This window comes from Ylistrum balloti, unplaced genomic scaffold (genome assembly GCF_031769215.1).
Source record: "Ylistrum balloti isolate Yb309-2 unplaced genomic scaffold, AGI_CSIRO_Ybal_v1 Utg369722, whole genome shotgun sequence".
Classification (NCBI taxonomy): domain Eukaryota; kingdom Metazoa; phylum Mollusca; class Bivalvia; order Pectinida; family Pectinidae; genus Ylistrum; species Ylistrum balloti.
The window spans coordinates 180942-196343 of NW_026781941.1; the positions used below are offsets into that span (position 1 = coordinate 180942).

General features: G+C 35.7%; 1 protein-coding gene across 1 annotated transcript; it reads left to right on the forward strand.

Annotated features, from left to right (window-relative positions):
• The first annotated feature begins 358 nt into the window (after positions 1 to 358).
• LOC132565401 (COMM domain-containing protein 3-like) lies at positions 359 to 14760 on the forward strand. The gene is made up of 8 exons (XM_060230039.1): positions 359 to 530; positions 4246 to 4357; positions 9711 to 9774; positions 10125 to 10159; positions 10644 to 10704; positions 11225 to 11281; positions 11751 to 11810; positions 12367 to 14760. Exons 1-8 carry the CDS (start codon positions 392 to 394, stop codon positions 12427 to 12429), a joined length of 591 nt encoding a protein of 196 aa, XP_060086022.1. The 5' UTR covers positions 359 to 391; the 3' UTR covers positions 12430 to 14760.
• The last annotated feature ends 642 nt before the right edge of the window (positions 14761 to 15402 follow it).

A 15402-nucleotide genomic window follows, 5' to 3' on the forward strand; every position in this document is an offset into this window, starting at 1 on the left:
TATTTGCGTAATACTTCTTCTATGTCAACGTGTCTCTGAGATATATTTTGGGGATTCCTTGCCATCTTCAACGGCCTGGGAACTCCCTCCGCTGCTAGACAAGTTATTGCTTTCTCTTTCGCTTTACCGTGAAAAGGGACTAGTTATTAACTATTTTCAATGTGTGAAGCAAAACTGAGAATTTTACCATACATTTACATTGATACAATAATTTGATATTAAAAATTAAATGATAGAGAATTGGTTGAATCAATAACATATGACATTATTATGGTATTTTTAATGTAAAATTCTTACAGAAAATTCAAATAATTTATGATCCCCAGTTTCGGAGCTCTCCAGCTTGATGAAATTAAGAAGGGAACATGGGGGAGTGACTTGTCCACAAAAAATGGAGCTCTCTCAATCTGTAATTGACAGTTTGTCAGTAGTTGGTGATTCTGCCCACGTTCCTGACAAGTGTTATCAAAAATTACTTGATGCAGCATTCAATGGAGTTGTTGACTCGGAGCAAAGAAATCAAATATCGGGTAATGATCCTGTGAATATTATCTTGAAATGGTGTAAACTAGAATCTGTTCCGCACTGCCATAAGTTTCGGAGCGGTCTTCGACTTGTATCACGTAAACTATTGACTATTGTTAACAATAATTCAATAGGCATTTATGTAATAAATTCGTATGTTAATGACCGTAGTGATTATGGTCCGTCGATTTACCCAATAGAAACGTCATTCATTCACCTGGTATAGACCAAATAACTTCACAATTAATATCAAATTGTAGATGATTATAAAATATAGATATCTAGTCCTGGCATAGATGAATGTATAAATAACTACCTAACTGTACATCTCTTTTTATGACAATTCTTTTAAAGTACTTATTAGTACAAATTAGAATGGTTTCATTTGGTTTCCTCAGATACATTAAAATCAGAGATATATATAACCCATTGTTACAGTTTTCATAAGATCACATGTGACTGTAATGTCTCTATGTAGACAATGTATCAAGCTCAAGATTTGGTTGCATATAGGGGAGTAAAAAAATACAGACCATTTCTTAGCTTCAATTATTGCAATTTATCAGGGACATATAGTGATATTGAGATTTGAGGTAATTGATTGATATATTACAACATTAAAACTTGAGAAACAAAGACATAATAAATGACACTAAGTGAAACAAGTGTGTACAGACATGTTACATTATGATTTCATTCGGCCTTACAAATGACATAATGGATTATTACATAAACATGTTAGGATTGTTTGATGTTAGAAAAACATAGAATGACAAATATATATTGAATTGTATAGTTTAAAATGGGTATAAAATTTTGGTAAACTGGTGTGGTAGTAGAGGTATATTCAACTGAGGCAACAATGTAAGAAATGATTTAAAGAATTTAATTACTATATTATATATAATGGGTATTGTCTCTGTTAAAAGAGAATAATTCTCTATACTTTGTGAATAGAGAATTGTAAATTACAAATCGTGAATAATAATGGCAAATGGCCTGAAGTTTTGAATAAGTCTTGATTAAGAGCTGTATTGAGAATAAGCATCTTAATGGATATATCTCCTTAAACTTCATGTACCATATTTTACCACAAATAACCCCCACCCCCCAAGTTAAAAAAAGACTTGTCAAAAGAGGGGAGGGGGCTTATTTGCAGGCTATTCCCCTGTTCATGAGATGTGTGTCAGCCATCTTGGATTTTTTGTCATAAGGAACGATAACTTGGCCTGTCATCAAAAATAACTCAAAGACGAAAATAGGATCAATAATTTTATTAACAATATAACAAAATATATTTTACTGAGATCATCATAACACATCTGCATATGTTACAGCGATACAGTTCTTTGTGACTTGCATGAGAGCACTAAACACATTATAATGTCTATTACAAGAACTAACACAGCACTTTATATTGAAACACAGTAGGCCTACTCACAATCACTGAAACACTTTAAATACCAGTCACTTTAGCTAATCCTCTGGGCTGAATCCTCCGAATAGGAGAATCTCATCATCGGACTTGTCTGAATCAAATAAGATGCCGTGGGCCTGTGTCACATCAAGTTCCTGCTGTAGGTCCTCATCCATCTTGCGGATGTCCATGCCGACATCCTTACAAAGATGGCACGACATTTGTAATTATATATTGAAAAGTTGGCTGTACTGTTCACTGTCCATGGTACATTAAAACCAAAGCATTCAAAATCTTTATGTTTACTGCTGTTTTCCCTGAACTAAGAAGAGACGTTATGATAGACTCTATATTTAAAACAGGAAAACTTTTTTTAGAACACCTACTGACATGGGTCTTAATGGTGCTTTTTATTTTTTGGTGTCTGTCTGTTCTTGGTATAGATGCTAAGGCTTAATCTTGTCAGTAATTTTCTATATGCTGTATGCTGGTGATATGTACATTTTCTCATCAACTAAATTTAAAACCATTCTAATCACTAAAGTTATTATTCTGTATAAAACATTGGTATACAAAAGTGGAGCTTTTACACCTAAGTACTGTAAGCTTGATAAGCTACAAGGAAAAATGTATGTTTCATAGCTTAACATTGTGATACAAGTGATTTTGTGGGTTTATGATTGATCACTATCTTTGTCTTTTCATTCTATCCTGTCTTTTTCTTTTCTCTGATTTATAAAACTGTATAAATATTTAATAAAATAGTTACACATATGTTATGCTAACCTAACATAAGTCTGAGGTTTGTCTCGTGTGCCAGTAAAGGTCCAAATTTTACCAGCTGATATACTTTTGAATAAATTTAGAAGTACAAATCCATGAATCCGTTTTTATGCTCCCTGAAGGAAGAGCATACATTTGCCACTTTGTTCATCCATTTGTCTTTCTGTCCATCATAATTTTGTCTGGAGCATAACACAAAAACTGTACTAGGTGTCAACATGAAACACCATGGATTTGTAGATACATCTCTACAAGCAAAAGTGTAGTACACACAAAAAAACCTCACTTTTTTGCATAATTTAGGAGTTATAATTTTCATACTTAAATTTTGTCCAGAGCATAACACAAACACTGGGTATGACATTATGTTATTTTGAAAATTCCACATCAAAATGTTTTTCTTTTTTTAAGAAGAACTGTCATCCTGAAGATAAGAAATACTCTCTCTCCACTGATTTAGTTCCAAGTGACATCAATATATGTATAGCCGTGAAATTCGTATTTTAGAAATGTTCCATTCTCTTGTCATGCCTCATCGCCTTACCATATATTTAGCTCACATGGCACAAAGTATCATTAAGCTAATGGTATGGTGAAGGATCTGTTGTGCATCTATCCATTAACTTTTATCATATTTGAGGAAACTTTAACTAACTGGCAACTGATATTTGGCTAGAAGGTACCTTGGTTGGCATACAGAACACTTTCAAGGTCAAAGGGGCCAAATATTTAAACAAAAAAAAATGTGTTCTCTAGTTCCAGAAGTAGGTACTGGAGATGGTGAGTTACAAAAATGTCCTCTTATGACCTTGGTCTATTGTCAATGTCGGAAGGGGAGGAGTGGTTGAATATGCAAAGAAACATTTGAGATTCCAGAAGAAGGAGTGTTGCAGGTTTTTCTCCTAAAAGTTATCTCGACTTGATTTAAGGCCACAGAGGTCAAATTGGTTAAAACTTTGATTATCTTCTTTTTGAATTGGGCAAGTACCTAGAATGGAGTGGAGTGCTATGAAGTTTTCTCATATCAATGATCTTGATCTATTTTCAAGATTGTAACATTGACATCCTTCAAAGTCCAGCTCTCCTCAGTCATTTCTAGATCAGTAGTCACGAAATCATGTATTTGCAAATATCTCTGAAGAGGCAAGTTTGCGAGATAAGGTAAACATGAGCTCTAAGTGATGAACAGTATATATTGTTTTAGTAAACTTAGTTCAATGTGACATCCTTACTCATTTATAGAAAATTGTGAAACCAAGTACTTGCTGCATGTTGGTAGTTTTTCTCCAAGGACTCAAGCTTTCTTCCATCACCAACAAAATGTGGCATGCTGTTAAATGACACAGGCTGCTAAAAGGATGTAAAGCAATCATAAATTTAAGTTTAAAGAGTGATTTCATGTATATCTTTGTGTTAAAACCAGTTAGTGATGGTGTCAGTATTATACATAACATTATATGAAATCTATGGAGATTTATTGCATAAAGTCATTTGTAATAATTACATATATTTTACTGCAGGAGACAATGCATTCAGCGGTGTTGACAAGGCAGTACTGAAAGAGGCTTATGCTGGGCTGGTGTCCTGTATCATTGAAGCCACCAAGCATGACACAGAGACAGCCTCACTGGAGTAAGCTTCCTCAGAGTTTCACTTACAACAAGGATTTGTTAAAGCTAGACTGTGCAGTTACTCATCTGGTTTTAGCAACAATTCTCTCATCCTAGATATTCCAGGGGTCACAAACACTTCCACTCAGTACAGAGATTGTTAGTGATTGGTTCCCCTGGAATTTTGATGATGCATTTATATAAGGTTTTAGGTTTAGATCTGTAGCTAAAAAGTTTTAAGTTAAAAACTAGGTGCTGGGTATACAGAGAACTAGGTACTGGGTATACAGATTATACAGAGAACTAGGCACTGGGCATACAGATAACTAGGTACTAGGCACTGGGTATACAGAGAACTAGGTACTGGGTATACAGAGAACTAGGTACTAGTTACTGGATATACAGAGAACTAGGTACTAGGTACTGGGTATACAGAGAACTAGGTACTGGATATACAGAGAACTAGGTACTAGTTACTGGATATACAGAGAACTAGGTACTAGGTACTGGGTATACAGAGAACTAGGTACTGGATATACAGAGAACTAGGTACTGGGTACTGGATATACAGAGAACTAGGTACTAGGTATACAGAGAACTAGGTACTGGATATACAGAGAACTAGGTACTAGGTACTGGGTATACAGAGAACTAGGTACTGGGTATACAGAGAACTAGGTACTAGTTACTGGATATACAGAGAACTAGGTACTAGGTACTGGGTATACAGAGAACTAGGTACTAGTTACTGGATATACAGAGAACTAGGTACTAGGTACTGGGTATACAGAGAACTAGGTACTGGATATACAGAGAACTAGGTACTGGGTACTGGATATACAGAGAACTAGGTACTAGGTATACAGAGAACTAGGTACTGGATATACAGAGAACTAGGTACTCGGTACTGGGTATGCAGAGAACTAGGTACTGGGTATACAGAGAACTAGGTACTAGTTACTGGATATACAGAGAACTAGGTACTAGGTACTGGGTATACAGAGAACTAGGTACTAGTTACTGGATATACAGAGAACTAGGTACTAGGTACTGGATATACAGAGAACTAGGTACTAGGTACTGGGTATACAGAGAACTAGGTACTGGATATACAGAGAACTAGGTACTGGGTACTGGATATACAGAGAACTAGGTACTAGGTATACAGAGAACTAGGTACTAGGTACTGGGTATACAGAGAACTAGGTACTGGATATACAGAGAACTAGGTACTGGGTACTGGATATACAGAGAACTAGGTACTAGGTATACAGAGAACTAGGTACTAGTTACTGGATATACAGAGAACTAGGTACTGGGTATACAGAGAACTAGGTACTAGGTATACAGAGAACTAGGTACTAGGTACTGGGTATACAGAGAACTAGGTACTGGGTATACAGAGAACTAGGAACTAGGTATACAGAGAACTAGGTACTGGGTACTGCGTATACAGAGAACTAGGTACTGGGTATACAGAGAACTAGGTACTGCGTATACAGAGAACTAGGTACTAGGTATACAGAGAACTAGGTACAGGGTACTGCGTATACAAAGAACTAGGTACTGGGTATACAGAGAACTAGGTACTGCGTATACAGGGAACTCGGTACTGGGTATACAGAGAACTAGGTATTAGGCACTGGGTATACAGAGAACTAGGTACTGGGAATACAGAGATCTAGGTACTGGATATACAGAGAACTAGGTACTAGGTACTGGGTATACAGAGAACTAGGTACTGGGTATACAGAGAACTAGGTACTGGATATACAGAGAACTAGGTACTAGGTACTGGGTATACAGAGAACTAGGTACTGGATATACAGAGAACTAGGTACTGGGTATATAGAGAATTAGGTACTGGGTATACAGAGAACTAGGTACTAGGTACTGGGTATACAGAGAATTAGGTACTGGGTATACAGAGAACTAGGTACTGGATATACAGAAAACTAGGTACTAGGTACTAGGTATACAGAGAATTAGGTACTGGGTATACAGAGAACTAGGTACTGGGTACTGGGTATACAGAGAATTAGGTACAGAGAACTAGGTACTGGGTATACAGAGAACTGGGTACTGGGTATACAGAAAACAAGGTACTGGGTATACAGGGAACTAGGTACTGGGTATACAGAGAATTAGGCACAGAGAACTAGATACTGGGTATACAGAGAACTAGGTACAGGGTATACAGAGAACTAGGTACTGGGTATACAGAGAACTAGGTACAGGGTATACAGAGAACTAGGTACTGGGTATACAGAGAACTAGGTACAGGGTATACAGAGAACTAGGTACTATGTACTGGGTATACAGAGAACTAGGCACTGGGTATACAGAGAATTAGGCACAGAGAACTAGATACTGGGTATACAGAGAACTAGGTACAGGGTATACAGAGAACTAGGTACTAGGTACTGGGTATACAGAGAACTAGGCACTGGGTATACAGAGAACTAGGTCCTGGATATACAGAGAACTAGGTACTAGGTACTGGGTATACAGAGAACTAGGTACTGGGTATACAGAGAACTAGGCACTAGATATACAGAGAACTAGGTACTAGGTACTGGGTATACAGAGAACTAGGTACTGGGTATACAGAGAACTAGGTACTGGGTATACAGAGAATTAGGTACTGGGTATACAGAGAACAACACTGAGAACTAGGTACTGGGTAAACAGAGAACTAGGTACTGGGTATACAGAGAACTAGGTACTGGATATACAGAGCACTAGGTACTAGGTACTGGGTGTACAGAGAACTAGGTACTGGATATACAGAGAACTAGGTACTAGGTACTGGGTATACAGAGAATTAGGTACTGGGTATACAGAGAACTAGGTATTAGGTACTGGGTATACAGAGAACTAGGTACTAGGTATACAGAGAACTAGGTATTAGGTACAGGGTATACAGAGAACTAGGTACTTGGTATACAGAGAACTAGGTACTAGGTACAGGGTATACAGAGAATTAGGTACAGAGAACTAGGTACTGGGTATACAAAAAACTAGGTGGGTATACAAAAAACTAGGTACTGGGTATACAGGGAACTAGGTACTGGGTATACAGAGAACTAGGTACTGGATATACAGAGAATTAGGTTCTGGGTATACAGAGAACTAGGTACTAGGTACTGGGTATACAGAGAATTAGGTACAGAGAACTAGGTACTGGGTATACAAAAAACTAGGTACTGGGTATACAGGGAACTAGGTACTGGGTATACAGAGAACTAGGTACTGGATATACAGAGAATTAGGTTCTGGGTATACAGAGAACTAGGTACTAGGTACTGGGTATACAGAAAATTAGGTACTGGGTATACAGAGAATTAGGTACTGGGTATACAGAGAATTAGGTACTGGGTATACAGAGAATTAGGTACTGGGTATACAGAGAATTAGGTACTGGGTATACAGAAAACTAGGTATTAGGTACTGGGTATACAGAGAACTAGGTACATGGTATACAGAGAACTAGGTACTAGGTACAGGGTATACAGAGAATTAGGTACTGGGTACTGGGTATACAGAGAATTAGGTACAGAGAACTAGGTACTGGGTATACAGAGAACTAGGTACTGGGTATACAGAAAACTAGGTACTGGGTATACAGGGAACTAGGTACTGGGTATACAGAGAACTAGGCACAGAGAACAAGGTACTGGGTATACAGAGAACTAGGTACAGGGTATACAGAGAACTAGGTACTAGGTACTGGGTATACAGAGAACTAGGCACTGGGTATACAGAGAACTAGGTACTGGATATACAGAGAACTAGGTACTAGGTACTGGGTATACAGAGAACTAGGTACTGGGTATACAGAGAACTAGGCACTAGGTATACAGAGAACTAGGTACTAGGTACAGGGTATACAGAGAACTAGGTACTGGGTATACAGAGAACTAGGTACTAGGTACAGGGTATACAGAGAATTAGGTACTGGGTACTGGGTATACAGAGAATTAGGTACAGAGAACTAGGTACTGGGTATACAGAGAACTAGGTACTGGGTATACAGAAAACTAGGTACTGGGTATACAGGGAACTAGGTACTGGGTATACAGAGAACTAGGCACAGAGAACAAGGTACTGGGTATACAGAGAACTAGGTACAGGGTATACAGAGAACTAGGTACTAGGTACTGGGTATACAGAGAACTAGGCACTGGGTATACAGAGAACTAGGTACTGGATATACAGAGAACTAGGTACTAGGTACTGGGTATACAGAGAACTAGGTACTGGGTATACAGAGAACTAGGCACTAGGTATACAGAGAACTAGGTACTAGGTACAGGGTATACAGAGAACTAGGTACTGGGTATACAGAGAACTAGGTACTGGGTATACAGAGAACTAGGTAATGGGTATGCAGAGAACTAGGTACTGGGTATACAGAGAACTGGGTACTAGGTACTGGGTATACAGAGAACTAGGTACTGGGTATACAGAGAACTAGGTACTGGGTATACAGAGAACTGGGTACTGGGTATACAGAGAACTGGGTACTGGGTATGCAGAGAACTGGGTACTGGGTATGCAGAGAACTGGGTACTGGGTATGCAGAGAACTAGGTACTGGGTATACAGAGAACTAGGTACTGGGTATACAGAGAACTGGGTACTGGGTATACAGAGAACTGGGTACACTCTGAAAACTAGGTACTAACTACTAAGTACTAAACGAAGAAGTTTGGCCTGAAAGTTTTATGTTAAGCATTGTATCTCATAGAGTATATTTAGTGCTATTCCAATCAAACATATAGTTACATTGTTATATGGACATCTGAAGGTTACATGAAAATTCTGTTTTTGACATGTTTTTGGGATGAAAGTTTTGAAAAACTGACTACAAAGTCTTTATTGCCTATTCATGTCTGATCTTATTGCCTAGTCATGTCTGATATAGTTCTTAGCCTTGTTGCAACAAGATTTTCTCTTCATCGTTTGGAAGATGGATATTTTGGGGGCAAAAATGTCATATTTGAGTGAATTTTTAAAATTATAGAATTGAAGATTCCATTTAATTGTTTACAATGCATTTAACAGCAAGATCTCTATGGTGCTTATCTGTTATTCATTGAAACAAAGGTGTAAATGTATATGACGGAGAGAAATTATAATGTATTTTGGAGTACTGAAAAACCTGCTTTGTCTGTACTCTTCTCTTTCCAAAACACTAACTGTACACCTTGACTGAAGCAAACTTCCTGCAAACTGAGTCCAGTAAGGTTACCTGAACTTCTAATAAGGAAGCCTTTCATATATTGTATCCAACACGGAATTTGATTTTTGCTGGAAACTTTTTGTAGAAAATCTTATTAAAATACAATGATTATTTTTTTCCTAATATCTCAGGTCTGTGCTGGAGGACTGTAAATTTACAGCTGACAGAATCAAAGCTTTTGTATCAAGTTACCAGGTAAACAAACCATTAAATTGTATAATACTGTGTTTTTCATGTCTAAAATTGTAGAGTAATTCAATTCCTTTCCTAATCTGATAGATATTTTCTTTTCAATTTGATATATAGCTCCCAATTTTAACAAAAAAGATGAAGATTTTTTAAATCCTTTATTTGTTTTTTCAAACATATGCTATAATTCTTATGAGAAAACTGTAAAAAAGACACTTCAATGAATTTATATTTTATTTCAATTTTCTGAATATAAATATTATATAAAATATATATGCATTTTATAAGTAACACAGGTAAAACATTAAAATCAGGCCACATGTTGATTAATTATTTTTGCTTGTTTTATTTATTAGGAAAGAAAACAAATCTTGCAGATTCTGCTTGGAAAGTAAGTAAGCAGGCACAAGATACTCATTGGATTATTATTTTTTATTCAAGAATTTGTTATTTGTTAGTTCAACTACACTACAGAATGTAAAAAAGCTGATGATATGGCAAGGTGTATATAAAATGATAAAGATTGTGCTTGGGGTAAAAGGATCATTCACTATCACCCCCTACACACACACATCTTTCCCTCTAACACTAATTACTTGCAGAAATTTCAATATTTAAATATCAGAGTTTTGTCCCTTAACATTAAACACTCAGTAAATTTGTAGAGTGAGTATCAAAGTTAACTCATGCACGTTTCTCCTTTCCCTTTTTCTGTAATTTACCAAAAAGTTATCCCTCCCTGTAATTACTTAAACTTTTTCATCCTCAGACCTCAGAGACACCCCCCCACCCCCCCCTCACTTGATCACTCACTCACTCACGCACGCGCACACGCACACACACACTCTCGCTCTTATTGTGATTTTTTATTTCAGTATTGGAGTATCTCCCCCTCATATTGTTGATGTTGATTGGAGATTAGATTACTATATCAAGGTAAGATTTTCTAGTCAACAATTCACTGATATAGCTACAATATTTTTATTTGTGTGTCTTACAATACAATGCACATATAAGTATACATGTAGGTACAATGTAAATAGCTTGATCAAGTCTCTCATTGCTGAAGTGGAAGTAATATTTGTACAGATCATACATGGTCAACTGTATGAATATATTTGTTTCCGTGTCCCTTAGACAAATATCAAATGTACATCCGATTATTTTAATCACAATCAGTAAGTCACCTGATCTTAAATCACTTTAAGCGGAGTTACAGTAATGAAATAAATACTACCAGGTTCTTGTTTTCATACTTCATTTACTTCTGAAAAAAAAAAAAGGTTTTATTAATATCAGAAACTACAATCGTAGTAATATTCATTATTCATTGATGTTGTTGGGCAGGAACTTCTGATATTGTTATTAAACATCCCAGAGTATTAATGCAATTTTTTCGTAATGTTTTAGGGGGAAAAAATGCTGTTTTAGTCATTTAGTTTGAATTTTATTTCAGAACAACCACTTGGAGAAAGTTAACCAAGCTGTCTATTTGATATCATTAAAGACAGAGGTTAGTATTGATCAAATATGCAAACAGTAAATAAAATCTAGTGTCGTATTACATTGCATTATTTTTCTGTAGCCTAACTTTACACTTTATCAATCTGAATAGACTGTAGACCGATTACATATGTAGTCTGAATACTGAAATACAGGGCACCTTACATTACTGTTTTATAGAATTAAAGTGCTGTAAAATCGTACATTTACATAGCGCTCAAATGTCACCATTTTCCAAAAATATACTTTTCATTGACACTTGATTTCAGGGATAAATCTTGATCACAAAAGTAACTTGTAATCCATGACAACTTTTATTTGTTCATCATTTTTTGTGGCCATATAAATTCATGGATTTGTGAGTACCCATGAATTTAACCAAAATACCGCCCCCAAAATTGAATAATTTTACAGTGTGTGATATCCTCTGTGGACTCAAGGGTCATACATGTTTTATTTTACCTATCCATTCATTACAGGTACCAGGGAAGCCAGGTATTCAGGAGATACAGTTTTCATGTACACAAGAACAATTACAGGTGAGAAAAACACTAAAATTTACAATAGTTTGGATGTAAATAAATGTTTACAAAGTAATTGGCAAATGATACGTGATTGATGTTTATAAATATATGTGGTTGTAAAGATGGAATTCTGTATAGTAACAACATGTTAGTGTTTATTCAGAGTGAGGCTAGCTCACCTGGTCTTGGCAGGTTAACCTGATATTGGCAATACCATGCTTTAATCTGAAATACTGATAGAATCACCTGATACTTCTTTAATTTTGATCAGTATTTAAGAAATTAAAAATCAATTTACAACAGTCTCTAATTAATTGTAAGTTACTTTCAAATATAGCATAGAAATTATTCTAAATACATACATAGTTTCTAGCTATACAACAGAATTGATTATGCCTTTCTCCTTGATGACCCTTTAAATCACTGGGTTATAACAGCTAGGACAAGAGGTTGTATGAAGACCACGTGATGGTTGTGTTACACAGAAGTTAGAGGCCTTTCTTGATTGTACACTCTGTTGGTATATTCATATTTCAGTTATATTATTATTATTTTGTTTTCATATTTGTAGGATTTTGTTGGAAAATTAAAAGACGCTACAAAATGTCTCGAGAAAATCAGTGCGGCACAGTAGAAGCAGACTTTAAGGATGCTGTGGAAGGCTTACTTATCTTGTATGGGAACAAGTGATGTGTGGATGTGATATGGAAGTATGAAAGATAACTATAGGTACAACAGGTATAGGAACTGTCTAGTGAGAAAGTTGTGTGGCAGGTAAAGCTCTGTATATTAAATATAACATGTATGTATGTGTTTTATTTTGCAAAGTTGTTATCTTAAAGAGGTTTAATTTTTCATTATCTCTGAGAATGGAATCCTGAATTCTAGATACTTTGAGAACAAAATTAAGAGATAAAAATCATATTTTGTATCATAACCTTCATTTCTCCTTTACGTTTTACATTTATGTTTTGAAATTTGAGCCATAGGAAAAAAATTAATTTTTTTTTGTAATAATACCTTTAAAATGTTTTGTGTAATGATATTTCAAATCCAGGTAACCATCTTTTTAGTATTAAACAAAAATCAGGAGAACAGCAAATATTGTACAGTGTATTGGTGTTTCTGATTTTGTACAGTGTATTGGTGTTTCTGATTTTGTACAGTGTATTGGTGTGTCTGATTTTGTACAGTGTATTGGTGTTTCTGATTTTGTACAGTGTATTGGTGTTTCTGATTTTGTACAGTGTATTGGTGTATCTGATTTTGTTGTTTTCATGTTGAACATTCTACTTTTAATTATTTTTTTCCCATTTCAATTTTAACTGCTAAAACCATCAACTTGAAAGTTTTATAAGAAAAATCTTCTGGTATTCCAATAAAAATGTCATAAGATTTGAAATAAATACGTTGTTAGCTCACCTGGTCCTGTTTTGATGTCCAGGAAAGTTTGCAAAAAGAAATGACCTTTCCGCATATTCAAGGTCAAAGGGGTCAAATGTGTTAAACCTTTGAATTACATTTTCTGATGATCCAAAACATCTAGGATAGTGATATTATTCCAAAATAGGTTCTCAATAATGCCCGGTAATATATTTGAGAACAGAAATGACCTTGACCCATGTTCAAGGTCACAATAGTCAAACGTGTTAAACCTTTGAACAACTTCTGATTAAGCTAAAGGCTTAGGATCATAATATTTGTCCAAAAGGTTCCCTTAATGGTGCCCACATAGTGTGTGAAAAAATAGCTTGACCCATAATGATATTTAAGGTCATTGGGGTTAGATTTGGTAAAATAGTTAATCAACTTCTTCTGATTAACCAAAAACCCATCATATTTGGCCATTAAAGGCTTATATACAAATGACTTATTTTGGACTACTAAGGGACAGAACCCATATGGAGTAATTTGTCATATTGCTTTAAGTATCTATTGTGGAACATATGCACAGATATTGTACAGTTGGTCATAAAGATCCAGGTGAGCGATACAGGCCCTCTGGGCCTCTTGTATTGAATTTGAGTGTTTGAGTGAAAATTACTTGTATAAGATCCAGTTACTATTTTAGTGTTTATCATTTCAAATAATTTTGATCATGGGATTTTTGTTACATTCTAATTGTAGAAAATATTATTATCATAAAACTGTTAATGCTGATGCGTCTACATGTATTGTATGATGTGTCTGCATTTATTGTATGATGAGTCTACATGTATGTGTCTATATGTATTTTATGATGTGTCTATATGTATGATGTGTCTACATGCATTATATGATGTATCTATATATATGATGTGTCTACATGTATTATATGATGTGTGCATTTGTTGTATGATGTGTCCACATATATGTGTCTATATGTATTGTATGATGTGTCTACATGTATGATGCGTCTACATGCATTATATATATGATGTATCTACATATGATATATCTACATGTATCATATGATGCATCTACATATATTTATGATATGTCTACATATATTTATGATGCATCTACATATATTTATGATGTGTCTAACTATATGCCTACATGTATTGTTTGATGTGTCTAATGATGTGTCTACATCTAATGTCGTCGATCATATCCTTGTAAGATTTTCTTGTATGTCAACCTCTTGTAATTTAGAATTAGAATTTCAGTAAACATTGGGAAATAAGAAAAACCTGGAAATTGTCATTTAAAAAAATGAAGCTGTCCATTATACTATGGTGTTATGAATAACAGTGAAAGATACATATTGGGTAATGACAGAAATAATATAGTACAACAGCGAGACACTGAGAACAATATCAGAATACAGTGGATACAATGTGACAGTAGGTCACTATACTACATCCATTATTTATAAAATATAGCACCTTTAAGGATGTAAAATTTTGAGGTTGTTGTCCTGATGAAGCCCGGAGAGGGCTAAACTGGTTCACAGTTACGAATAAATTTAAAGAGCCTACCCGAATACTGTTGTGATTGATTATTCCATGCTATTCAATACGTCATCAATACTGCATCTTGATAAAATCTGTGTGCGACAAATCTGATCAAGTGAAATTACATAATGTCACAGAACACTACAAATGCAATGTTTTATCACTGTCACTGAATGCAGTTCTTTGTTAAATGGAACAATGAAAATGGACTTCTATGTTAGAAAAGATACCAGTGAGGATATCTTGCCCTGTAGAGATGGCTTCATCATCACTCTGACTAGATGTTGAGGGAAGACATCCATCAGGGGATATGTTACCCTGTAGAGATGGCTTCATCATCTCTCGGACTAGGAGTTGAGGGAAGACATCCATCAGGGGATATGTTACCCTGTAGAGATGGCTTCATCATCTCTCGGACTAGGAGTTGAGGGAAGACATCCATCAGGGGATATGTTACCCTGTAGAGATGGCTTCATCATCTCTCGGACTAGGAGTTGAGGGAAGACATCCATCAGGGGATATGTTACCCTGTAGAGATGGCTTCATCATCTCTCGGACTAGGAGTTGAGGGAAGACATCCATCAGGGGATATGTTACCCTGTAGAGATGGCTTACTTGTCACTCTGACAAGATGTTGAGGGAAGACATCCATCAGGGGATATGTTACCCTG